Source organism: Plectropomus leopardus, chromosome 16, assembly GCF_026936395.1.
Source record: "Plectropomus leopardus strain MGB_pleo_1.0 chromosome 16, ASM2693639v1, whole genome shotgun sequence".
Lineage (NCBI taxonomy): Eukaryota > Metazoa > Chordata > Actinopteri > Perciformes > Serranidae > Plectropomus > Plectropomus leopardus.
The window spans coordinates 27,331,640-27,359,593 of record NC_142191.1 but is presented as its reverse complement, the minus strand read 5'-3'; the positions used below and the strand labels follow the sequence as shown (position 1 = coordinate 27,359,593).

Here is a 27,954-nt window from a genome sequence, read left to right as displayed (position 1 = left end):
CTTTTGGACAAAATGATACAAAGACAGCATGATCTACATACGCTGGATATTTTGTTCTTGCTTTTTCTTTTATCACATGATCCAAATGTATAGCGGAGATTGGATCTCTGCATTGGGGTTTTACTATCATGATGTTTATTCACTGCAGGAGGAGTCTAGATATGATCATTAGTCCAGAAGTAAAACAAGAATTTTATGGTTTAACAGTTCACTAAAGGGCTGACATGAAAACATTAAGCACCAAAGGTATAAACAAAGGGTAAGGCCTGAGTTTGTGGACTTAAATTATTGTATTGCATACTGATAACCATGACTATACTGAAATGTATTGTGTTATAGACTTGATATTTCTAAACCAAGAGCAACACACTTCCTGAATCTACACATACAGCACCATTCATGCAGATTGTTTTAGGATGCTGTGCCTAATAGGACACTTTGTACATTTACCAGTATCACGTACAGTAGGGGAGAGTGAGGTCGGTTGGGACAGTGCCTTTTTAGCAACTGAGAAAGCAAATATTCCTGTGCCATTCATCATACTCAGACCGCTTCACCTTCAGCCGTAAAGTGGAGACTGTCTGACTATCCCTTACATTTTATCCACAGATCTGAAATCTGAAGCATGCATAAAAATGTTTATATATATGTGTATACAAATATATATATATAGATATATTGTTGTAAAGCTGATTTTCTGGCCTATTAGATCATGCTAGTGTTAGCTGTCTGAATTTCTGTTGATAGCTAGCATATGAATTTTAATAATGAATAATAATAAGAATAATAGTAATTATTATAATAATTAATAATTTATTTAAAATGTTTTATTCCCACTGTCCCACTGAAGATAAATACTCAGAGGACAGGCAAATTAATTTACAAAAATATAACAATTTTACAAATGTTTTTTTCGAACTGTAAATATAAGGTGCTCAAATTGTTTTCAAATTAAAAAATTTTTTTTTAGCCCAGAAAAAGGTGTTCCAACTGACCCTACCCACTGTCCTAACCTTTCAGGGAAATGTTGGGAAAATACACTCATTGTGCATTTTACAAAATGTTTCCTTTCACATTTGGGTTGGTCTCTATAAATGTAATAAACAGCGAGTAAACACCTGTTTCTGTTTAGGAATCAAGTTATTTTCATTACAGTCAAAGTAGTCTGTGAGAGATGGATTTCATGTTGATCCAGAAACGTTCCAAATGACCCCACTCTCCCCTACAATGTTTCTCTTTGAGTTGGTCACGTGAACATGATAAGAGGAATGTTGAGAGTAACCACTTGTATTGAGGTAAACACACAGTCATAAAATTATCTTTTTCTGTGAAAGTATCATCAAGGCTCATCTGCATCTGGATTCAGGGTTTTTCAAAATAATAAATTTGTCATTGTGCTGAATGATGTGCATGATAAAGGTGTAAAGCATTTGTATTAACTTAACATATCAGTCAACGGAGGAAAAGATAATGGTAACATGAATTTAAAAGTCATCTTTTGTCCAATCAGAAATTCAGAAAACAACACAGACACTCACACACACATATACAATCCTTAATTCTAAAGACAGCTTCTCTGCATGAGTCAAAATATAACAGATAGAACAAGAGTGGAAAAAAGACAAATGTACACACAGCACAAGGAAACAACTGTACACAGATAGTCTACTCCTTCTGTTAAAATATAAATATTGTTGAGAGTTGTGAGCCCTCGTGTCTGTAAGGTTCAGCTTCGAAGGAAATATCCACACAAGACAGTAGTAAACGGGAGTTTTTGAACTCTGATCCAACAACATGCACGCTTTTAACAGTTGTCACTGTTTAGTGTGCCTTAAGCACCCGTTAGTTAGAGATACATTTTAGGCTGATAGCTCAGATTCATTAGGACCCGAGCTCCTCTGCTCTGACACAAGTCCAGTCACTGGAGAGGAAATCAAAGCTTTAAACGCTCCGGGTGGCTGCATCAGATTAACACACGTAGATGTCATGCCTGTCACAATGACTCCAAACTGTAGACTGGAGGAACCTCACCCTCTATTTTACAGTCCGTCACAGTACAGATGTCTGAAACAGCGTGTCTAAGTCCGCAGGGGCAGCCAGTGTGCGAGCCCCTCAAAGAACCTCCGCACGGTCATGACGTAGAAGTCGACATTGTGAGTGAAGTCGGTGCAAATGTTGGAGTAAGTGTCCACCAGAGTGCAGTACAGGGCCGTCCCGCCTATGCTGATCACCACGGTAACCAGGCACAGCAGCAGCAGGATCAGACAGGAATCTCCGCCCACCTCTTCTACAAGTAAGAAATGGACAAATGTAATGTGGGAATTGGACATCGGTCCTCGAGCTTCACTGATGAGTTCAACCATGGGCACAGCACCAAATACTGGGTCCTGGGGGAGAGGGGCCTCAGAAAGCCACCTTTTTTAAAATACAAAGTTCAGTCTTTCCACTGATTTATTCAAATAATTTTTATTTATTTGTGGAAGTCATTTCTTAGAAATAATTTTAAAAAAACTGCAAACAGAGACAAACTTTTCATTCCAAGCTTTTTGAGCTCCCCCCTCCCATTGGGGCCTTGGGTAATCAGTCCCACCTTTCCCCCCAATTACGACGCCCCAGTGTCTTACTGTACCTTGCTCAATGCCGTCCTCTGGTTCACTGAAGCGCACTTTGCGTTTGGAGTTCTGTTTGGTAACAATGTCGCTCGGGGGAGGCAGTCCATCCAGAGACGCTCTCCTCCTCTTCAGGATGGAGACCAGACCATCTGGGGAGGAACTCTGAAGGAGACACAGAAACAAGAGAAATGACCACTAATGTTTTCCTCTTGTTTTAAGGAAGTTTTTGGGCTCACTATACTCAGAACCTGCAGTAGTGGCAGATCTTCCTATAGGCAACAGCCACCCAGACTGCAATATATGTTTCCTATAAGTCAATATATAATTATCACATACAGGCTACATCCTCTGGATATATGAGGATACAAGTTTACAACATATCTGAAACACCCACAGTAACATTTGTAAATGTGAAGTAATTTCCAAAGAATATATATGATGGATTTTCATGCAATGTTATATGTTGCTAACATACATGTTAGCAACATATATTTAATCTATATATGCAAGTTTATGAATATATACATACAAAAAAAATCTGTATGCACGTATATGGTTTTCTTTTACATTTTAATATAATCTGCATGTCTATCTATACGTCTACATACATAGTATCAACATATATTGATGGGATTTGGGATGAATACATATATGCAGTACAATAGAAGCATCTCTTATATGTGTTAACATGAAACAGCTTACACAGGAGATTTTTATAGGTCAATGATAAATGATTCGATAAAAATAGTACATATCGGAGGTTTAATTTCTGGCTACACACACTCATTTAAGGCTCAAGGCATGCCGTGTGTAATATATATTTAGCACTGCAACACTGTAAATGTATATGTAATCATATATACAACATAAAGAAGTGAATACATGTTAAATGTACGATAAGTGTCCTTTTTTTGTGAATTATTTCCTTCATAACTGCAAAAATATTTTGTGTATACAGCATTACATTCATATACAGCACGATGTCTCTGGATTCCCAAATATAACATGTGCTAATCATATTTTTATTAACAAAATGTATATACATGTGTGTGTGATTTGTGATTTTAAAAATACATATATATTAAATGTATAAATAATTATACTGTATATGTGACATATTGCAATTAATTTGTTATACCTCGATAAACATACTTGAGTAGGCTCAGCATATATGTCAATATGTATTATGAAATTGTTCAAATTTCTCATAGAGTTCATATATATTTTCTACATTTAAGTTTTTAATTCATGCATTTTTCATATATGCTAATTCAATATATGTGCATATATTACATTTCAATATGAGCATGAAAGAAAAATGTACTAAAGTACATAAATTGAGGTTAGCCAGTAAAAAAAAATGGTTACTATACCTACAAAATACTTTGCAAGCTTAAAGTCTGTCAGCGACAATTTAATTACAGCATGGGGGTGCATATAAAACAAGGGGGGGTTTTAGTCCTCTGCCAGAAAATTTCCAAAGTCAAAGACTTAATATCCTGCATTCTGGTGAATCGTTATGCCAATTTATGCTTTTTCTGCGTCACTTTATCTTTCCTCCTTTTAATTCTGTCAAAATTAAAGTCCTCTGGTACAAGGGGTTGGGAGATGCAAATGCATTGCAAATGTATAGTTGGGATAGGAACAGAATAGGCTTATACATTAAATATAAAATATAATATAAATATTTGGTTTAACTGCGAGATTTGACTTGCACTAAAAGTCTATCTCAAAGTCTGAAGGGGTGAACAGGCTCCATCATGTTCTGTATGAGTCAACAGACGACCGGCCTGGGCGTGAGCCACAGAAGCTTGGCTGAGGCAAGTAAACACAGAGCTGCAGAAGCACAGGTGCAACTACACAGAAGCACAAACAAATTCCTCTGTGTTTCATCACGATCTGACAAAATCAATATTTAGACAGACCACAGCTACAGACATATTACTGACACTGTGCTCATTATGATGCATTGCATTAAGAATGTCTGAGATATTTTTAAACTGCAGTTACATTGTACAGTCAACAGAGGTCAGTAACAAGAGTAACTCCCTAATCCTAATCGCTAAACACACATGGAAACACACCGCACATTCACATGCTGACTGCATGCAATTCTCAAGCTGTCAGCCTCATCTGCTGCCATCATTTACAGGTCAATTACTCAGTGGGTCAGTAGCATGTCGACAACACTACAAACCTAGAACTCGGATTGTATAATGAAATATCACACGGGAGAATGACCTGGAAAAAAGTGCAGAAATTAAAAAAAAAAAACAAACCTCTGCTTTTTTTTCTGTAATACAATTTTAAATCTATAATGATATGAATTATATATATGTTTTTTGGACAATTTTCCCTGATTTTTGCTAATTTTCTAATAAGCCTCCCTCCTTTTTGAAACTAATTTTCTTTCATGTGATTTTCTTCCTCACCTTTCACTAATTTCTTGCAATTTGTAGGACATTTTGTACCAAGCTGATCATTGCCTTTTCCCCATGTTTATGAAAGAAATCAAACCAATTTGCTCAGTTTTTAAAGGGTTAATGAAATAATGACTCTTTTATATCTGACGGCAGCTCATAACGAACAGATCGACCAACGCTGCTAAATTTTAAGGGGATATAAGTTAGCCCTCTAAATTCAAGAGAAGTTTGTCATACCACATCATCAACAACAATATCAACTGGAAAAATTGAAACTTTCTTGGTAAAAGAACAAAGCCTAAAACCCAAATGAAATGTGTCTCACTGCAAAACAAGTACCGCCCATGCCCCACCCATCTGATCCTCCACTGGATTATATAACAGCCATGAACCTGAGCCCATCGATGCGAGGCCTTCAGCCTGTACTGCTTGTTTGGAATAGCTCTGATTTCATCTCCACCTCTAGGAAGAACCAGCCCTCCCCTCCGCTCAGCGTTTGAGCCAGAACATGAAGTCTTGGCTCGGGCCCCGGCGCAGTAATCTAGCACATTTGGTAAACATCCCAAGTGTCAGGCCACACCAGTGAACATGGGTGGAGGCTTTTGGACATGGAGAAGTTGGTGATGACCTCACCATGAGACCACAGAGATCATTCATGGGAGTGTCCCAGCAAAGACAAAGAGCTGCAGGTTGGAGAATGGAACAAATACAGACTATGCAGAGGGGAAAAGTGTAATGGGCAATAAAAAAGGAGAGATAAGAGAGAGGAAGGAAGGAAAGAAAGATGCATGCGGGAGATGACACACGCATGGTAAGGAGAAAGGAAAGAAGGCAGGAAGGGGAGATGAGAAAGATCAAGAAAGGGCCAAAGGGCTGCCAAAAGATATTCACAACCCTTCTGTATTCATAACAACAACTCTCTTTTATACATTCATGTCATATTCTAAAATGCCGGTTATTAAATCACCTCCTCTGGAAAAACTACAAATACTGCAGCGTGGTTGTATGCCTCCGTGCACCGGTAAGTCTGCACTTATATTTTATTTCAATATCTGTGTAAAAGTATCTGCTTCACACACACAAGATCTGGAAATCAGCACCGTTTCAAGATTAGAGTCAACAATTCGTTATCTGTCTCTCTGTCTCTATACGTCTCTCCTTCTGTTCTTGACCTGTGACGTTGAGTTATGGCCAGAAAAGTGTTTTTGCAGAACATTATGATGTCACAGCTGACCTCTTGGATACAGAATGTCAGAACTTCATCATTATATCCTTTTAAACATTTGTCTGAAATTTTAGCATATCAGTGCTTGAGAAACATGTTTGAAAACATGTTTTATGAGGTCACCGTGACCTTCACCTTTGACCTTTGACCACCAGATTCTGATCAATCCATTCTTCAGTCCAAGTGGATGTTTGTGTCAAATTTGAGGAAACTACCGCCTGTCCATCTTCAGATATTGCGTTCAGGAAAATGAGACAGACGCAAGGTCATCATGACCTTGACCTTTGGCCTCTGAACACCAACATCTAATCAGCTCATCAATGAGTCCAAGTGAACGTTTGTGCTAAATTTGAAGAAATTCCCTGAAAGTGCTCTTCAACGAATGACGGACAACGAAAAAACAGACAACAGACAACGCACAAACGGACGGATGGACGGACAACCTGAAAACATCACACCTCCGGCCTCTGCTATCTCGGGCACGGACACATAATTAAAATCGCCAAAAACAACAGGCCAACAAAGTGTATTCCTACCCCCTCTGTGTGAGACAGCTTGGCCAGGTCCTTGTCTGAAGCCTGAGGGACTCCCGTCGGCCACTCCACCTTCACCTCCTCCTCCTCTGGCGTCTCCTCACATGGTTCCTCCTCCTCTACCTCCTGTCCTTCCTCATACGTCTCCTCTTCTTCCTCTCTCTCCTCTTCACCTCTCTCCTGTGGGGAAAGCCCAGACTCGGAGTTCATGCTTTGTTCTTCATCCTGGTGTGTTGTTTCAGGCCTGTTGGCTGATGTGGGAGAACACAAGACATTGATCATTGATTATGGATTATTACGTAATCCTTACCGTCTGTGAATTTTAATAGTGTATTGATATGGAGGTTCTGTGTCCATGAGTGGAGTAGAGGGTAATGGTGCTAACTCCACTCTGTTCAGAGGATTTCCAGTCATCTCTCCCGCAGCTCAGCTAAATTTGTGTTAAATTCATTCGTCACTGATGCTTTTTATGGTCACCGTTGGACAGTGAATGCATTATGCTGCAAGTAATTCATCTGGATGTGGACATCAACTCACCAGTCTGTACATTCTCCTTTTGCAGACTTCTAGGTAGCTAGTCAGGTCAAGGTTTTTACATTTAAACATAAGTAAACACTGAAGAAATTCTTTCTATTCAAAGGCGACGTAGGCGTGTTATGTGAGCGATAATGGAAAGGCAAGCCCCTTATACGTGGGAGCAGCCACGTATGAGTTATGCGATGTGATTACACCTTGTAGCCCCTGCTGCATCATGCCCGAGGGAGCCAGTACCTACTAACAAGCACATAGCCATAGCATCATCTGACCTATAAAAATGAGAAAAAACGTGTTTCTGTTGCAGTTTTCCAAAATATGGGTTTTTTGAATCGCTTCAAATACCACCTCATGGGAGTTCAAAGGATTTTTTGCAATAAATAGGAGTTTTTTTTAAACTGGCATGATTCAATTAGGCGTATTTTACATTCGCAATTTCAATTTGAGCAATTTGAGCATTAATGGAAACCCAACTTGTGAGCCATTTACACAGAAACACGTTTACCTTTATCGTGACAAGGTTGCAGTGTCTCGTTCTTGCTCTGAATGTCTTTCAATGTTGCATTCAGCTTCTTCTGTGAAATCAAAAACACAAAACAATCATTTCTCATGTCTGAACATTTTGAAATTGAGCTAAAATAAATAACGAAAGAAGGGCTTCACATACCTGTTCCACACTGATGCATGGTCTGAGATAAAGGAAAGCCAAGACAGAGGAAGACCAGACGGACAACAGGAGAAAGAGAGAGAGACAAAAAGAGCAAGATGAGACGAGGTTAATAGTCTCACTTAACATATTAAAAAGCTAAAATATTCTCAGAGCCTTTCCAGCAGGAGTTGGCTTGTGCTCTCCAAAATCAAATCCACCTACGTCAAATGACTGTGGGCTGCAATAACATACCAGGACAGGATTGGAGGGACATGGCATGCAGACCTGCGGTATTTGTCTGCGTCTCATGGAAATGCCCATCCTGCGGAAATCTTTTAAGCCCTGTCAGAAATATTGATTTTCCCAAATGATTCCCATGTGTGTCTGTATCCTCAGTGTGTCTTCTTACATTATCAATGTGTTGGATATTTAAGGCACCTTTGCACTGGTTTCACTGTTCAGGCCCCAGAGATAACCACCTGATTTCAACTGATAAATGTTGAAGTGTTGTAGCATACCTGAGGTGTGTCCTGCAGATCTGGCTCAGGGTCTCGATGTGTTTCTGACTGATGCCGTCTGTCTCAGCGGGCAAACTGCTCTCAGTGTTCTTCTTCTCTCTCAGCTGGCTCTCTGGGAACACATGTGGAGTACACACACAAAACAAATGCACATACTCATGTTTTTTTTTAATAGTTCATATTTATATGTATTTATTTTATCAGAGATGATATAAAAAAGGAAGACATGCATGCAGTACCCCAGTTCTCCTGCAGGGCGGTGATGTTGGAGAGCAGACGTTCATGATAGAGCTTCTCTAGCTGGAGGAACTGGATAGCCCACTGGTCTGGTAGCATTATTAGTAAAAGACACCAACTTCAGTTTTAACATTTCTGAGTAACTACAGCGCTCATTTCTGTTTTTTGCAGTTTTGGTTTTATTCCATAAAGTCTGTTGTTTTTGTAAACTTTTATCTGCCATCAAGCATGTAATGGCAAAAATTTGGTCTGTTACTTAATATGGGAAAATGAATCAATAACTGAGATTATCAACAACTAGAACGATCCTCATAATGAAAAGTTAAGTTAAAAGAGTGAAACACATCAACCTGCTCACTCATTTTATGTCAGTGAGGGCAAATGCACGTCAAAAATGTCAAGAGGGAAAAAACAGGGACATGTCCACTTGACAGATAGCATCAAGAACAGAGAAAGAGGAAATGGCCTATTAGGCCTTCCCAGTTTAAATGTGAATGTAGTTAGTGGTGTTTTAGAGAGGATGGACTGGGATGGGTTAACACACACAAGACCTTATTCCCAAAAAAAAGGGGGGGTAAAGCAGCAAAAGACTGAGAACTTGTACAGCATATTAATGAATTAAAACACGCATTCAGTTTCTGTTAGTTCAGTTCAGTTAAGTTTGGTAGTTCAGTTCAGTTTTTTAGAGGTTTTTTTTGGTATTTCCATCGTGAAAAGTTGATAGCGAAAAGTCCCTTAATGCAGTGGTTCCCAGCTGATGGGTCGCAGTCACAAATTGGGTCGCGAATCCATTCTGAATGGACCGCAAGTGACTTGTGAATGTGTCAAGTTTGTAAAAAATTAAAAAAAACTTTATCTTGAAGTGCAGAGAAATTGAGCTGCAGAGTTTTTATACTGAAGTCCAGTTTCAGGTTATTTTTTCAGTATGAAAAATGAGTTCTAAGGCAGCGTGTTGTTTACATTTTGTGAAATAAAACTGAATATGTGGTTATTTATCTTGTGTGTGGACCTTGAACTAATGACTAAGGATAAATCTTAGGTCCAGACAAAATGTGAAGGTATCCATGTTATGATTATGCATAACAAATAAAAAGACAGACTAAAGGAACACAGAAAACAAGAAACCAAAACAGGTTGTTCTAAAAGTACTTAAATGCAGTAACAACAAAAGCCATGACCGATTCCAGCGCGGATCCTCATTTTCTCCCCGCCTCTCTTCCTCCCTCTCCTCTCTCATAAACACACACTGTACTCTACGCAGCAAGACAGGCGCACGGCTGTTGCCAGAACAACAGCACAAACAGAGCCAGAGGAAACTACTCCTGCAAGCCTTTAGGGCTTTCAGCCAAAGTAAGGGGAACACCCAGTTACTGAGAGTCAAATGAACAGATAGAAAACAAAAATGAGACAGGCAATGAAGTGACTGACTGACTGCCAAAAAAGCAGGGGAAAAAAGATACACAAACTTTTGTTCCTTTAGGGTGATGCTTTTGCCTTCATCAGACCAACACAGGCCTCTAATGGACTCCATAGAGTTGATTATACGCTCTTATTTTCTGGCTCAGTTACGACTGAAAAATATTAGTGACTGGCAAAATGTCACAAGGCATAAAAACAGAAACACGTGAGGTCACTGTGCACTTAGAAGGATACAGTCCTCTTTGAGCGAGTAGGCCTCTGCAATCTGAAAAAAGAAAGATAACTGATTTAACAGGAGGTACAACACGTCCACACATACTAGCACAGAATACTAACTGTACACCATTTATGTGAAACAAGTCATGTGACCCTAAACCACTCTGCCGTGCACTGAAAATGATGTCCTCAAACGCTAATTAGGGTGTTCAACCAAATGTAGATTTTTTTTTTCTCAATTCTCCAAATTCCCTCAAAGATGATGATCACATGACGGAGTCATACCAAGAGGCAGAGACATGGAGACACCCTGTGAGACAAAAAGTCACATGAAACCAATTATGGTTCGGATTAACGTGTGTCTGTGGGCTTTATTCCCCCGTTCACTTCATACCTTACTCTGCACAACTAGTCCAATATATGATATGAATATATGGAAGTTTCACCTCCTCAGATATTTACAATGTAGATAGCTCATATTGTTTTCAGTTTTGAGTATTACGCCAGGTTTTTATATCGCTGACTACTATCGACTATAGCTGGGTATAATTTACACTTTCACAGTATCAACCAAAATAAGCAAGTGCCAAGTAGTGCCGAAACTTTTCCAGTCAAGCAATGTCTTTTCTGCGTCAAGGGTCTGATCCCGAATCATCCCGGGTTCTTTTTTTTTTTTAGACAAATTGTTTAGTTTATTTTCAAAACAACTTGCAGGTATAAATCAAGCAATGAGCACTGTCAATATGACAGATATAAATATCAATAGTACCAAATGAAATACCTGTTTTACATTCCCTTGACAAATTGAATATCTAAATAAATATTATACAGACTTACTACTATGACAGAAACAACAACAGATACAAAGAGGCAAAATAAATATATAAATAACATACACATGCATCTTTTCAAAGCTCCTCCAAAGTTAACCTACCCCTTCCCCATGGGTCTTTCTCCAACTTCCATTATACATATACAGTTTCTTACATGTGCACTCTAAAATAAATAAATTAACAGATTTAACAAAGAAGAATGAGTATAAATTTATATCACATTGTGAGTGCGTTCTCTATAGCCTCAAGCATAACATGTCCTGCACCATTCATCCGAGCAACAGAGAGCTCCACAGACAAAATCTCAATTAAAGAATAAATCCACTGTTGAATGGAAAGATTGTGTGGTGGTTGCCACCGGACCGCCAACATCTTTTTAGCAGCAGTGTATGCAGATAACCATAGCAGCCTTTGAGTTTAACCCATCCCGGGTTCTTGCCGGATTAACAACTTTCTGTTGCTGCCGTCTCCAGAGCTGCACTCCGAACGGTCAGTTCAACGTCTGCACAGTTTGCACGAGCTAACAAAGCAGCAGCAGCTAAGATCCAACACCGAGTCTGTGACTGTCTCGGACACAATTTAACTGATATGTTACCGTATATGTTTCAGTTATTAATGACTGATTCTTTAAGTTCAAAAAGTCATTAGAAGATCATTTAAAATGTAATAAATAAGGTAAAAAAGTCGGATAAAAAGAGTGTCTCAAAGATACCTTAAAATGTTTTCTTTTTTTTTTTTAAACATATTTTTATTGACTTTTCAACATAAATGAGATTTAACAACATAGTGCCATTTACATTCCCAGCATTCTTAGTAATGACAAATAAAGTAATAAAAAATGATAAAGAAAATAAAATGCCTGTTTGGAAAACAAAACAAAACACCACCACCCACTTCCAAGTTTTTACATGGGCTGTCAAGTAACTCATCCAGCCGAATCCACACTCCCTTTAAGACCTGTTTCCTAAATTCCCAGCCTCCTCAGGTAGAAGAAAGATAAATAAATAAATAAATAAATAAATAAATAGATAAATACATCCTGTCCCACGGATAAGGCATAGACACTTTACACCAGATAAGTCACAGAAACAATCTAGGATCTAAGAGATAGAAAGAGTCTTCCAATCCAGTGTAAATCTCCCCTTTTTAATGATGTCACGTAAGGATGGAGGCAAATACCTTAGGAAGGCTGACCAGGATCTCTCAAACAGTTCATCATCGCCCTTTACATGTGCCGTTAGTCTTTCCAATGGTAAGATACTATAGGTCTCATGAAGCCACTGTTTGACTGAGGGAGGCCTCTCACTGATCCACTGCTTTAAGATACATCCTACAACCTTAAAATGTTTTCTTAAAAAGTGTAATACCTTAATGTGAGGTCTGTACTTAATGCAGAGAGTAACACCACCCCACTGTAGCTGAGGCATTGTGGGAAATGAGATGTTGTGTGGAGAGGTCATAGGTCATAATTGTTAGAGGTGCAAGTAATGATTATTATTATTATCAATCTGCTGACTATTTTCTAGATTTTCTAGCCCAAATGATTACAGCTTTAATATGGCAAAATTGTTAAAAAGGCCCGATATGATATCCAAGAGCGAAACACAACTTATTCAGATTTATCTGATTAGTCTCTAACCTCTTCATATTTAATGTAAAATCATGTGACAAGCATTTGAGAACCCAAAACCGCGCTATTTTTTGGTGAAAAAAAAAATATTATTCTGTTGTCAAAATCACTGCGATTCATTTTCCATCAATCAATCAAATAATCAGCCTCGTTTAGTTTTCTTAACAGGACAGTTCATCCCAAAATCAAAAACACATACTTTGTCTTTTACCCGTAGTGCTTTTTATCAGTCTAGGTTGTTTTGGTATGAGTTGCAGAATGTGGGCGATATCGGGAGTAGAGGCGTCTGACTTTTCTCAAATATAATGGAACTAGAAAGCACCTGCTTGTGGTGCTAAAAGCACCAAAAAATATATTTGAAAAAAACTCTACAGCAATGTCTCTTTCCAGAAATCATGACCCGGTTACTCAGGTAATCCACAGACCTTGTTGTGAGCAGTTTCATGTAGGAACTATTTTCTTTCTACCGAACTACACCCACTAACCGAATCGCTCCGCAGAAGCATGTATATGTATTCTTTTGGGTATCTTTAACAAATGAATTTTAGATCAGGAAATATTTAGTACCGCACTAAAGCAGGTGCTCGCAGATATGACCAAATATGGACCTTCATGTGTGATAGAGTATGAGAGACACGGATCATGTTTCTACTAAAAGTGGGTCCACATGCTGAAGGTAGATATCTGTTGAGTGTAATGCAGCTGAAACCAAATTCCTCTGATCTGAAGTGTTTTTATAATGAAATAATAACTGATCGTGCATGACTTTTACAGTAACACATCATTGCCATATGAATAATGAGCCTGATTGCACTGTATCGCCTCTCCTTTCCTTTGTTAGTATTTGAGGAAAAACAGCCTTGGTTTTGGTGATTAATGGAGTTGGCAGTGAGGCAAACTACAAGCTTCTCTGAGACAAATTAATCATATTGTTGTTGTTGGGAGACAGTGGAATACAAAATGTTGCACGAGCAACATGAAACCTCTGGCTTTTGCCGTGATCCTTTTCAACTGCGCCAAGACCGAATCAAACTATATTTATCACACTTCTAACTAGCATGCCTGTTTGAACCCCATAATTGAGATCTGGGGGAGTGGAGGCGGCAGGAGGGAGAATAATAGACTTGGATTTCAGAGTCTTTGGAATCAGGTCACACAGAGGACCAGCCATACACACACACATACACACACGCACGCACGCACGCACGCACGCACACACACACACACACACACACACACACAGTAGATGTGACATGTATATGCATACACATCCCCACACAAAGGCACTCTGCGTGACTAAATAAAGACACAAATTCCCTCTGGATATGGGAGAAGAACAGCCTCCCAGTTTCTCTTGAACATTACACACACACCTGGTGCAGGGAGTGTGGCAGCAGTGTGTAGTCACTGTTTTCTCGGAGGGACTGCAGGGAGGCCAGCAGCTCAGGGCTGGGGCCCGACAGTTCATCTCTGGAGATGCTTCCTAGAAACAAACAACACAAACAAATGCTTGAGTGGTTATGGTGCAGCCTTGATGTCTGAATTCTGATCACAGTATCTTTGCTGTGGTGTTTCTGCTCCGGATTTCTTACATAATCAATGACAGAAATGATAACTTAAAGGGAAATGTTTCTAATTATCTTCCTATGTTTTAGTGACTACTTGACTGTTTCGAATAACAGGTTGTTTCTTTTTTTAAAATGGTCTAGTATTGAGCAGGAGCTCTGCAGCCAGCAGCCGTGAAACTGGCTGTATTATAATCACAGCAGACAACTGAGCACCATAAAAGTGAGGAGCTGATCACACCGAACATCAAGAATAGTCTCTAGCTGCTGTGCAACGCAATTTTCTGACAGTTTTTGGGTGCACATCAAAGATAAAATATTTTTACCTTTTACGCTCAAGGTGTGGAGTCCCTTCGCTCCTCAATGTCACTTTTGCACTTCCGAAGCATTGTAGGAACGGTTGCATCTGGCGCGACGCGTTTTGGTGTAAACGCCCCCTAAAAGTGCTTGTTTTTGCCACCGACAGACTCAGGTTTTAATTCTAAGCATCTGACAACACTACAGAAAGGATCCCTAGAGATACACATTTTGTTGCAAGTTCCTTTGTGTTTATGCACAAACAGACCCGACATCACAATTGCCAAACCCATCAGACTTCATATCTACCTGGGTGAATTTCAACCAAAAAAAGGTTTTTAATTGTAAAAAATAACTAAAACAGCTTTTTTGTGAGTTTTATTTTGCCTCAGCTGACTTTGCATCAAGTTCGTTTTTTGATCTTAAAATAGTTTACTATTATAATGTTTATCTTAATAGAGCCTCGTGGGTTTGAAGATAACAATTTCGGGGCGGTTTCTGGTTAAAAAAAAAAAAAAAGATCGTAGTGCTCAACAAAAGCTCTACTTTTGTAGGGATCATTTCCATAATGTTGTCAGACACTTAGAATAACAATCTGACCCTGTCGGTGGCAAAAACAAGCACTTTCAGTCAGCCTAAATAGCTAAGAGTTAAAAGATTGACACCACTGTCTAAACAGGAAGCTGCCATCAACAGCCAGTTGGCTTAGCTTAGCATTAAGACAGAAAACACTGGCAAAGAGTATGTCAATGTGCTTGTATTTACCTTGTGTGTGTGTGTGTGTGTGTGTGTGTGTGTGTGTGTGTGAGTGTGTCATGGCAACCCCTGAGGACATAGTTAGATGCTGATGCTACCTGACAAAACGCTGTCACTTCAGCAGACTGCTACTGGTGACAGCCTGTCAGCCCCCCCGCCTGCAGCCTTACCGTGACAATTAGTCACTATTAACTGCAGCGGTATCGTGCAACTCTTATGTAACATAGTGTATCAGCTCCAGCTCTGTAGAACATTGCAAACATCCAAGAGTATTTGCCGCGGCTTCCTTACATCATCCTGATCAACTTAAGCTCTGTTCGCTCTGGTCGCACCGCAGCAGTTTGTGGTCTGCAGATGGATGATGAGCTTTGAGTCGTTCTGAAAAGCTTTCAATCAGCAGTTGTCCGCAGAATAATGTGCGGTATCGTTCTAATGTGTCTGTCTGCTGCCAGTCTGGTGTGTTTAAAGACAATAAACTCTCTCTGAGAGGCATTTTAGTCAATGAGCTGCAATGAGCTGTACATATGAACCTTTTGAAACCTGAAGCGACATGCATTTTTTTTGTGCTGCTGCTTTCAGATGCCTTTCACAATATTTACACCTTTGAAGCTAGGGAAAAATGTCTGGGAATAAAGAAAAAAGCTGGAGAAAACTATATTTCTAATTATCATAATAACATATTTTAAATTATGTTACAAAATTATTGGAATATTTACGCACTTTTTTCCAGATCATTTCCTTGTTGTTGTTGTTGTTGTTGTTGTTTCACGTTGTTTCACGTTATTTATTTATTTTTTTTTGTCTTTTTTTCCTATTAACTTTTAGGTAATTTTCTTACTTATGTACTTTTTATTAATTTCTTGCAATTTTTTGGGGTCATTTCTTCTTTCGTTGCTCATTGCCCATGTTTTTTGATAGAAATCAAGCCACTTATCTGAGATTTCAGAGGTTGAAGTATTATTAGCATCCACATCAGGTGATACTGCAGGAAAAGCAACAATTCCAGTGGTGTGCAAACATATAAAATCACACAGCAGTCATATATTGGATAAAACAAGATGGAGAGGAATTATTTTTACCTGTGACACTGTCGTTGCACACCCCTTCCTCCTTCTGCGTTGCCCCAGTGTCCGCACCTTTCGGCGGGATGGCGTTCTTGTTACCCATCACCTCCGTCACTGCTGCAGTTGTGTCCTCAAAGTTGGCGTTTCCCAAAAGCTTGTCTGAGACCCTCCAGTTGGCCGTGGCTGGGTCTTTTGTTTCAAGCCCCTCACTGGTGAATCATTAATTGTTTCTGACTTTTATTCTGACGTTTGTGCTTTTGCATTGAGCTCCCAGAAAGCATTTAAGGGTGAGCGCTGGAGAATGAGGTTTTCGGCAGGTTCAGTTTGTTATCACTCGTGACGGAGCATGTGATTTAATCCTCCATCGCCTCTCCTGGGTGGTCAAGAAAAGGGAGATTTGAAATGTCCACTTTAGTCTATGAAGGCTGTGCAGCGGAGGATGATGCCCTCAGACTTTGCAGACTTTCTGCAGTCCTCTGTATGGTGTATTGTGCTTTTTCCTCTTCCCTCTTACATGCACAATTCAGTGTAGCCTCCTTGCATTGTCCCCAGCAAGCTGTCGAAAAAAGGTATAAATTAAAAAGATAACATTATGGATCCTTCGTGCATTCTCCTGAGAAGGAGAGGACATGTAAAAAAAGGGGAAGAAGAGAGACTGAAGGCAAAGAGGAGCAGCATTTCCGGTGAAATGGCAGTTATGTCACTGACTGAAAGGGTCGTCTTTGTGTCTAAACCATGACTGCTCATTGAGGCATGGCAGAGTGCTCCATCCCGAATAACTCCCGGGTTGAAAATAACTTCATAGTAGTCTTTGGAGTAGAGTAATCTGTAATGAGTATGTTAAAGTGCAGACAGACAGCGACACTATCAACCAGCAGTGAGTCAACATTTTTCCAGCATTTCCTACAACATACTATCACGTTTTTCAACCGAGGAGGGGGTTATGTTGCAACTAAAATGTATTCATTTATTTTATTCACTCATTTATGTTAATTACATATATTTTCCCTTCTGACAGATGCCGCCTTGTAGCCGACAAGACAAAGAGTCTACAGAAAAGTTAGCAGCTCTGCGAGGCTGCACTGTACAAAGCAGTGCTTTGAGCTACATGCTAACATCAGCATGCTGACACGCTCACAGTGACAATCCTGAAATGCTAATGTTCAGCGTGTTTAATGTTTACCGTGTTCACCATTTCAGTTTAGCACCTTCACATGCTAACATTTTCCAACAAAACAATGCAGCTGAGGATGATGGGACTGTCATTAGTTTTGTAAGTAGGTAGTTTTCTCTGCATGTTGCAGAAACCTCCTATTTTCATATCTCAAAAAATCCAGCACCTAATGATGCAAAAAGTAAACTTTTAACCTTGTCTTATACTATAAATTGTATAAAATAGATAGGTAGGCTATATGATGGTGAAAGAGTTCATTAACAGGTCTTGAGCTGGTGTTTTCATTCAGACTGACAGTGCCTGACAAGGTATTTAGTTTCTTCCCTAAAGGCAGCTGACAAGGATTTACATTCAGATTCAGACAACTTTATTGATCCCAAAGAGGGCAATTAATGTGGCCAACGACAAAAGGTTGACATTAGCAAGATCAATGCTCTTTTGCAGGGCAGTTGCTCTAACCTATAACCAGTCACTATCACTGTAATTATTATAGAGATACCTGACATCATGGTGTCAAGTCCTTATGTTTATATGTATATTTTACTTAAAGAAATATTTCAACCCCCGAAATGGGGGTTTTTGGAAGTGGGGTTGTATGGGGGGGGGTCCCAAAAACTGGGAAATGTGTTGTTGGAGCCATAGGGGTAAGCACAATATCAAAACATCTGTTTACAAACTCTCACATTACTCGTGCACGATAATCCAAGTCTCATTTATCCAGTGAAACACTCAGAACTTCTCAAATAGACAGCACTTTACAACAAAAACTGTAGGCGAATCCGAACTACTTTTGAAACACCTAAATCAAACAATAACAAAAAGAAACAAACTGACTGAGGCAGTGGTATGGAGCACAGAAAAGTATCCCTTTTCTTTTATTTCCTTGTTGTAAAGGGCTGTCTGTTTGGCAAGTACTGAGCATTTGTCCATATATCCATATATGTATGGATATAGAAGACTTGGATTATTCTGCATGACTTGAGTGAGACTTTGCATACAGATGTTTTGATACAGCTTTGCTGTTGTTTAATGTGTTTTATGGGACATTAATTCGTGAAGTTTTCTCCGTTTTTTGGATTCTTCGTTCACCGTGGAGGCATGTGAGGAAAAACAGTTTTCTTCACGCGTATAACATAACATGGTGTGAGTGGCTGATATAAAAATAGTGAAGTATTCAGTTAAGTCTGCATTATAGCTTCAGAGATGGTTTTCAGTCTTACACACAAGCTCCTCTCCAAAACCTCTTTGGTAGATGTTGGATAGACAATGGCCGACATGCTGTGGATAAGTATATTTCTGCCTCGTGAAACCTACATTTTCAGCCTGAGTGGTCTGAGGGCATGAAAGCTGTGTGATGCCATGTGTTCACACAGCATGTTAGCAGTCATGTGAACGATGTGAATTCTGCAACATGGAATGTGACACAAAGTACAAACACTGGGAGCGGACAGTGACTCATAGGATGTGGTATAAGATTCATATGCAAGTGAGGCTAAATATGAAAATCTTTGTAAATTTAACCAAAACACTTATGACAGAACTGGGTTTGCATTTACATTTTGAGGTTTCTCCTGTGAATTGCTAAATGCTATTTAAACCCATTTCTGTTTCATGCCCTTTACCTTTTACCTAATTCAGTACCTTGGAATCATGTGGATTCTTTCGGTGGTTGGTATTTTCTCATACTATTTACAAGTTACATAAATTTAAAATTAGTGCTGACCATTTTCCAGTGGTCTCAATTCCTTTAAGACAGGAAACGTGCAGAGACTTGCAGAGAAGGGATAGCTCAGACATGAAAATAGGCTTGTCTTAGCTTAGCTTAGCATAAAGACTAAACAATAATGGATCAACTTAAAGTAGTGTGTAGAAAGTAATGGCATCTAGCCGTGCGGCTGCAGAACTGAAACGTCTCCTGTGTGCGAAGCATATTTAGGGGGATTTAGTGGCCTCTAGTGGTGATGATTGGAGACTTCAACCAGCTGAAATTTCTCCATAGCGTGTCGTCAAATTATCCACAGATGTTACAAATCAGTCCCTGTGTTTAGCCACTAACCCAGTACATGCCAATGTTTGCTCATCTTTTATCTGATCCAGATGTTTAAGAGGTTTTTAGTGTGAGCTGAATTATTCGCAGAGCTCTCCTCCAAAAGAAAGTGACCTGGTGATTTCAATGAGTAAAAACACTGAATTCAGCAGCTTAACCCCTGGGCTATCTGCTTATCAGTCAGTTTGAAATGTTGATATAAATGAAAATAAACTTTTTTTTTTATAAGTGCAATTCTTACACGAGAGGCAGTAATGTGCCAGAACAGTGTCTAGCCTGATTAATTTTACATAAAAATAAACTGATATAACTGTTAAAAATGTTGCTCACACAGGCTTATTTATTTTCATTTAGTTGGTACTTTATTCTTGCTATTGTACAATTTACTTTTGGCGGTATAACTTCTTTATTTAAGTATGGAAGCTTAATTTTACAGTGTGGTGTCACTCTTGTGATTTGATTGTTAGATTTATTCATCTGTTGAACAAAACTATAAACAGGAATATAAGACACTGCAATGTTTGTAATTAAAGTAGGTATGGGTATTGGAGATACTTGCATTGTATTTCAACTGTCATTTACGACATCTATTGCTTGTCTGTCCATCCTGGCAGAGGGATCCCTCATCATCCTCTACCGCTCTTCCTGAGGTTTTAAATATATGTATAGGCTATAATAAAAATATAATTAAGAAGAGACAGACAGATGAGAACAGAATTAATGATGTAAATAAAAAGCAGAAGAGCAGAAAAGGTAAACATGCCACCCCTGTTTAAGTTGGTGCCCCACTTGGGCCACCCCAATAAAAAAAAGTCTAAACACGCCACTGCCTCACAGCGTAGGCTTATTGTACTGCAAAGCAGAACAATGTGATCATTATACAGGCCTATGTGAATACTTCCTAACAACAGGGGCTTATGCTATCTTACTGTAACATCAACCACGTGCAGCTCAGAGTCCAGCTTGTCAACTACAGTCAGCCCATCATTAACAGGTATCACACCCAGTCTAGCACATCCTTGTACTGTGAACACTAAATTACAACTTTAAAAGACACAGACAGATTTTGTTTCCAGTGTTAACACTCTGGGGCTTTCACTTCATCCCCTGTCTGTTCTGTTTTTTGTTTTTTTTTTTTGTTTAATGTCGCACAAGTGGGTGGCTGATTGTGCGTGCGTGCGTGTGCACGTGCCTGCGCTAGGTAAAGTGAACATGTGCATCAGGGGCGCGTGCAGCTGACGCTCTCGTGCACTACGTATACTCGCGCTCAACAGAACGTTAAATATACACATTTTTTGGTTGTTTCTGTCTATCATAAGCTGCTAATCACACGAACATTAACGGTGGAAAGATGTTGAGCTGAAAATACAAAACACCATTAGCATGTTGATGTGTCTGAGATAAGCTATCGAGTTCACCGCGTATTTTCCTCCTGTTAACCTTATATTTCTGCTGCGACATCCATTTTAAAATTGCCCTGTGGTTATCGTAGGTCCTCCTGGCAAAGCTGAATTATATTCAAAGCTTCTACAGGCGACTATATGTCCTGTCAGTTAACGTGACACGATCACACGGAGCACGGGAGCTGGGCTGCAGGGATGCACTCACCGCTGGATGTTGTTTCACAGTTTGCCGTCTGAAACAGCGTCGCGGTGTTTGTCCTCCTCCGTCCACAGCTGGATCCTCGCAGACCTCCCTCTGTCATCTGTCCGTCTCCGGGACTCTCTCATGCTTCTTGTTTACGGTCCAATCCGGGGATTTTTCAGCTTCCCCTCGCTGCAAACCATGCATTTCTTCTAAGGCATGTTTATTTATTTATTACAGCATGTGGCGGAGCCTGCCATCTTGTGGCAGATGTGTCGCACTGGCTGCTGGTTGTGAATCAGCGGTTATGTAACAGCAGATGAGGCGGTCATATGATGGAGTGTTAAACTGATAAACCGTGCACCGGATTACAAGGAAAATAGTAGAAACGTGCATCGTCTTGGTGCTGTATTGTTACTGTTACGTAAACAAAATAGGAAAGCGATAAGTCAGGTAAAGTGGGACATCAGGTAATGTGGGACTAATGAGGTCTTACATCTGAGCCTCTTTAGATATTAGCAGCCAATCACAAAATATGATCTGATATGATTTCCAAGGTAAGCCTTGTGGCAAGAAAATACTCGCAATTAAAGTGAAAAGCTCGTCACACACTTCAAATATAATCACATGCATTATTCAGGTTTAAATGACCCGTGGACTTTCTGCGGGTTTATTCAGAAGAAGCATCTATAACAGTAGGCTGCACAAACACACACACACACACACACAGATCATGAAGATCAATCATGACTGCAGTTTTCACTTCTGCGTTGAGGTTTCTGGAACTTGAAATGAGGCTAAACAATGAGGAAGTGGAGCAGAAAGAGAGGAAGGGAAAAGTCAGGGAAGGAAGTGTGTGTGTGTGTGTGTGTGTGTGTCTTTATAATTGGGCTGCTTTAGGGCTCAACTCTTGCTTGCTCTCATTACCTTTTCACTTGCTGTGGACGGCATGAAAAGTCATCCTTTTGTTGATGTTACATTGCATCACAACGTAACAGGAACATTTTCATTATCTTTCTCTCTTTGCAAATAAATGCAACAACAAAACATAATGAAAGAAAACATGACAGAAGCATGAGCAGGAGCTGCATAATGATTTTAATCATTTTGCACAAACACAAAATAACTGAGAGCTCTGGTCATTTATTAACAGTGACATACAACATGCTGAGTAATAACTTTCACAACACAGACGTCCAGTGTGTGTGTGTGTGTGTGTGTGTGTGTGTGTGTATGTGTGTGTCCTTCCTCTACGTTTATACATATTGATCTAGGTAGAAAACCTAACATCCTCCATCGATTGCTTTGCATCAGTCCAGCCTCTCTTGTTGGCTCAGTGACTTCACGAGGCTCTTCAGACACGATGACGTGATTCCTTTAATGTAATTACTCCTCCATTACACCGAGAGTAGAATCCACATTTTTATTCTGCCGCCAATCATTTCCTAATGTGTTCTAGCAGCTAGCTTATTGATCGCCAGCCACTCAACCCCTGAAGACACTAAAACATTCACAATGGTGTTTCTGTTGGCAGCAACTTCAAAGAACTTAAGGGAGCGTCTGGGTTTTTTTGAAGTGGGGTTGTATGGGGAGCTCATCCAAAGTCAGTTCACCCCCAGTTTGGAGAACCAGGCTGGAGTGTGATATGGAAACAATGTACTGCTGTGGAGGGGTCAGCAAAAAAATGTATTTTAGCCACCTAAAATTAGTCACAACTGACAAAAAAATCTATATTATTTTAAGTGAACATGATATTGAGAATATTTTCACAGCTTTACCTTTTTGTCAGAGAGCCTGCTGTAATAGGGAAGCCTTTAATGGCCCATCTATGTTGTCCTCAAAGTCACCTCACTCCATTAAGAAAAACACTCATTTTAGCACACTGAACACAAGAGCTGCTGGTCTACCACTGTTTTAATCAGTTAGTTTGTTTGTGTTATTGGGTGATTTTGGTGAATCACATTTTACCCTTTTAAGCACCAGAGTCACACAATAACACAAAAAAAAAATGATTGAGGCGTCGGTACCAGCAGCTCCTGTGCTTAGTGATGTTAAATCCCTGCTTTTCTCAGTGAAGTCTGGCTGCAAAGAAAGCAATATAACAGCTTCATTTTCGCGTTAGAAATTTGCTGTCTGACAGCAAAGTTCATTGATGAAAATGTTCTAAATATAGTGCACACTTAAACTGATATAGATTAGATACAGAAAGATATAGATTTGGGCTTAAAATATGTTTTGTTGCTGGACCCCATCCACAGCAGTGCATTTCTTAGCCTCCGTGTCGGTCTCCAGCCTGATTCTATAAACTGGGGATGTGCCAACTACTGTATGTAATACACTGACTGTGGAAAAGTGGCACATACAACCCCACTTCCAAAAATCTGAACAACCTCTTGAAACTTTGTCCTTCACTTATTTTTTCAGACAGTCACTGTTTCCACAGCTCGCAAAGAAACTAATTTGCTTCCTGCTAAATAATTTCCTTCAAAATACTGGACACATTTTTACATTTGTGTCAAAATGTCTAAAATAAACAAATGTATTTTCATAGATGTATTCAGCACCAAAATCTATATACAAAATGGCATATTTCTTTTTGAACACTCTAAATGTAAATGACTGCAATGGCCAAACCTTCTCTAAATCAAAGATAAAAAATAAAAATGAAATCTTTTAAGTTTTGCTACGTAATTTGATCACCAAATCAGTAGTCACTACAACATATTACTAAACAATATATAAAAATCACACTAGTGTGGTGAAATCTTTTCTAGATAATGCAAAGTGCTCCAACATTTATATGTGACCAAAAAGTGCCTGTTAGGAAGACATCAAGGTATGCATTAAATCTTCCAGGACGAATTAGACAACTTCAAAAGAGTGAAATAAGACCATTAGTTTAAAAAGAAAACCTCAATAAGTACCCCTGCACAAAAGTTTCCTATAGTAGTTCTATCCAACATCAATGATGCGGTGTCTCTGCACCTTTATCACCTTAAAGCTAAAGTGTTATGGTGTGAATACTCAGCAGATTCCTTGCCAGGAGAGGAAAAGTTACAATATTTGCACCTTTAGCTCAACTGAAATGTCTTGTCAGCATTAGATGCTGCACTGAGCTGGTTGCTATACATATACTGTACAATGGTGAAAAAAACAAAAGCAAAGCTTGAAGAAGTTGTTTTTTAGGTTACTTAAATGACAAATAGAGAATTTTAATGTCTGTAGTGTGATTAATGACAGATAGCAGAAAAAGAGAAGGGGAGAACGGGGTCAGTTGGGACGGTGCGTTTTCAGCAAGTTCAAAAGCAGCTATAGAAGGTGATGTTATTTTTATTTTTTTTTTTGAGATTCCAAAATGTGTCTGAAAGAATGTTCACAAATTGCATTGGGAATGAGCCCTTTAAATGTGTCTGAAAAACTCCTGCCAGCTGCAGGACCGAAGCCCCACAACAGGCTTTATTGACCCCTACCTCCATGCAAAGACAGGTGAGATGTTACAGTAAAAGACTCCAGTCTTTAGCACCTTAATTTAAAGGGACTGGAGGCAATGTGGTGGTTGAGAAGATAACGTGTGCGTTTAGTTAAAGTGTGTGGCACATTTTAAATTGATCAACCAAAACACAGTGATAGGTAGCCAGGTGCGACAGATAAAGAGTCTGATAGGTGCTTTAACCATTTCTCACTATAATTCAACTCTGATTCCCTTCAAGGCTCTATGCTCTGGAGCTTTTCGGCGTCGCTTCTTATGTCGTCTCCTTGTGCCGGCGTCGAAGCAAGTGACCATCATGACATTTGCCTTGCAGAGGTTGAGCCTGTTCTCCAGCCGGGCTGTCACCACTTCGAGGGCCTCCAGATGCTCCAGGGAGTCCACCTCGAAGGTCTGCCAGAGGTCGACTGGAGGAGGAGGAGGTAACAGTTATTACTGTAAACGGTTATTATATGTAGACAATATTGTGATGACGTTGAATGGAAAATTACAATTGCTGGTAAAGATAATAGTGATGGTAATAGGTATTGCAGATACCGCCAGAGTAATGGCAGAATGATTTATTAAACACCCCATTTACTGAAGGGGAATTTACTATCTTTGGGTTTTGGTCTGTGGGTCGTACAAAATAAGCTATTTGAAGATGTTGCCATTGGCAAATACCATAATTATTTAATCAATAATTGATTTTTAAAAAATCATTTATAATAACCATTTGTTGTACCTAATTAATACATAGAGATTTTTTTTACATTCTATTTCTGAGCTAAGCTTTTGTGACATCCTCCACTTACTATCTTTAGAATGTATAAAGAAAATGGTTAAACATTTATATAATAATTTATTGAGATTTTCAAAAAGCATAAAAATATTTTTTGTGCATGCTTGTTTATTCTAATAAAGAATAATTTGACTGACACTCTTGGTTCCACTTGGTAGGCTCCAGCATGAGGTTGTGTTTGGCCTTCTCTAGCTCTCTCCTCAGGTGGCTGTATTTGGCTCGCACCTCTGAGATCCTCTGCTGACGGTGCTCCAAAAACTTTAGCTTGGCACTGAAGCATGCAGGCCCCTGAAAACACAAACACACATGCACACAAATTTCACTACTTTCATTTATGTTATGTTAGAGCTCGTAATCATTTACGAAAAGCTTGTATTTTTAATACTTCCGTTGCTACTGCTCTCATTAAAATTAACAACATGCGGTGTTTTGGCTGCAACACAGCGTCTGGTTGAATCCTCCACCCCTCACTCTCTCTCTCTCTCTCTCACACACACACACACACACACACACATACACACAGATTGTATTTTGGTGGTTGGATGAACAACAGCACCTCCCCACACACTCATAAACACCATGTTAGGGCAGGGACGACACCTCTTGGGATTGAGACAAGACAGGTCTGTAGGCTTCTAAATAGAATTATTATATTATACTAATCTTATTACACATAAGGGGCATTTTCAAAGGTCAGTACATGCACATTTTAATGGGAGACAAAAAAATTTGAGGCATGGAGTGCTGCAGCAGTACACCACCTTTACTATACATTTACAACTTGTTATATTTTACTAATATTTTCCCTCCAATGATGCCCCATGAAAAAAACAATTCAAGAAAATAATAAATCTGCTATTTCTTTTAACATCTGTTTGTTTTACGTCCCATGTCCTTCTTTGTTCTTTGCTGCAGCATTGACCCAATTTCCCCCATGTGGTCATTAAAATTGCATCAAAGTTGCCGTCCCTAAGACGAGTGAAGGCGGGGAATATAGTCTCATGAGACCAGACCTCTCGTCATGGGGACATTGCGTCAGCACAAGCACCACATTTTGTTTTCAAGCACATTTCAACTCTGAATGCAAGGTAGAATCAAGATCAGTTCACTGAGCATTTCAGCAACACGCTGCATCTACTTATATCTCACATATAAACCTGGTAGCCGTAAGATTTTTAAAGCTATATTATCTTATTGTTTAGTACATAAAGATATAATGTGTACCTTTCCTCATTAAAAAGCCTAGAACCAGACCAATGTTATCTATTTTGCAGCTGTGTACTTACTTTATCACAAATGTTTCCATCAGTGTTTAAACCATGAAATCTCATCTGAAGTCTGTTTAATGAAGCTCGCCAAGTTAATCAAGAGTGTAAGTCAAATTATTCTTTTTTTTTTGTGTAGTATTTCCTTTGTGCAAGTGTCAGGGTTGTGGTTGTCTGTCATAAATTGACTTTTTATCCAATTTTAAGTCATATTTTAACAATACAAATGGGATCTTGGTAGTTTTTAAATATGTTTTTTATTGGATGAAGAACTTAAGACATCAAACATCAGGATAAGAGAAACAAGTTGAGTAAACCTTTGCGGCAGCTCGGCTTTAGCCGCTGCTCTGCCAAACAGCATTGGAAAAACACTCATTTTTAAAATAAAACTGCTTTATTAAGTGTTTTTACTGGTTTAAATCACATGGTTTGTGTGTTTTAGAGAGGAGGAGACCACTGCAGATACTCTGACCCTCTGAAAGTCTGAATCTTTAGTTATCAGAGAAAAAAGGTAAGCCAACAAAGCAGAAGCTGGGCTAGCAGCCCCTCCGCAATGAGCTGAACATCTTGAGAGAAACACTCATTTTCAAGTGAAACAGCTGTATACTCAGTAGGCTATTTTAACCAGTTTTAATTACCTGCTCCGTTGCTCCATCTCATCAACATGTTAAGACGTTTTAAACATGAAATGAGCAATGTGGATGGGTTAATTCACTATCGTGGCAGAAATGTTAATTGTTAATTGCGCTCACTGAATCTCATTTGAATTCCTTGGTAAATCAATATAGGTTTAACTTTCAAATTGCCAGTACATAAATTAATGGATTGATGACTAAAAGTTTTTTTGTGGTGGGCCTAGCCTAATTTATGTTCTCAACCTATAGCCTACAACCTGAAGGTGAGACGAGCAGCACAAAATCTGAAATGCTGATCAGCACACTGACACAAAAGGTGTATCTTACTATCATTTATACCTCATTTTTCACTGAAGTTTGCACAAAAGCTCTTGTATTTAGCCTGTAATTTGCTCCTTTCGATTTCAATACAGTTAGCTATAATAGCTAAAGCATGGGGCTACCCAATGTCCAAAATCTGCAGCTAGCTA

General features: G+C 39.2%; 2 protein-coding genes across 3 annotated transcripts in view; both read right to left on the bottom strand.

The window, feature by feature from the left end:
- Positions 1 to 61: 61 nt before the first annotated feature.
- Positions 62 to 21,566, bottom strand: cnstb (consortin, connexin sorting protein b). Its single transcript, XM_088089483.1, has 11 exons — positions 21,341 to 21,566; positions 16,527 to 17,067; positions 14,203 to 14,312; positions 10,385 to 10,415; positions 8,734 to 8,820; positions 8,495 to 8,606; positions 7,995 to 8,016; positions 7,833 to 7,902; positions 6,797 to 7,044; positions 2,630 to 2,774; positions 62 to 2,287 (listed from the first exon to the last, which is right to left on the bottom strand). Exons 2-11 carry the CDS (start codon positions 16,612 to 16,614, stop codon positions 2,079 to 2,081), a joined length of 1,122 nt encoding a protein of 373 aa, XP_087945609.1. The 5' UTR covers positions 16,615 to 17,067; positions 21,341 to 21,566; the 3' UTR covers positions 62 to 2,078.
- Positions 21,567 to 22,401: 835 nt separating this feature from the next.
- The window catches only part of LOC121955887 (kinesin-like protein KIF26B), a 30,835-nt gene continuing 25,282 nt past the window's right edge, over positions 22,402 to 27,954 (bottom strand). For both annotated transcript variants that reach the window (XM_042503970.2, XM_088089640.1), the window contains exons 14-15: positions 25,722 to 25,872; positions 22,402 to 25,210 (exon numbers count right to left, since the gene is read on the bottom strand). In XM_042503970.2, coding sequence (XP_042359904.2) covers positions 24,999 to 25,210; positions 25,722 to 25,872 — 363 coding nt within the window. In that variant the 3' untranslated portion in view covers positions 22,402 to 24,998. The remainder of the gene's footprint in view (positions 25,211 to 25,721; positions 25,873 to 27,954) is intronic.

Coding starts and splice junctions, on each gene's coding strand:
- cnstb (XM_088089483.1), bottom strand. CDS start 16,614: ATGGGTAACAAGAACGCCATCCCGCCGAAAGGTGCGGACACTGGGGCA. Junction 8,821..10,384: donor CTACTCGCTCAAAGAGGACT/GTATCCTTCTAA, acceptor TAATGCTACCAG/ACCAGTGGGCTATCCAGTTC. Junction 8,607..8,733: donor CGCCCTGCAGGAGAACTGGG/GTACTGCATGCA, acceptor ATGTGTTCCCAG/AGAGCCAGCTGAGAGAGAAG.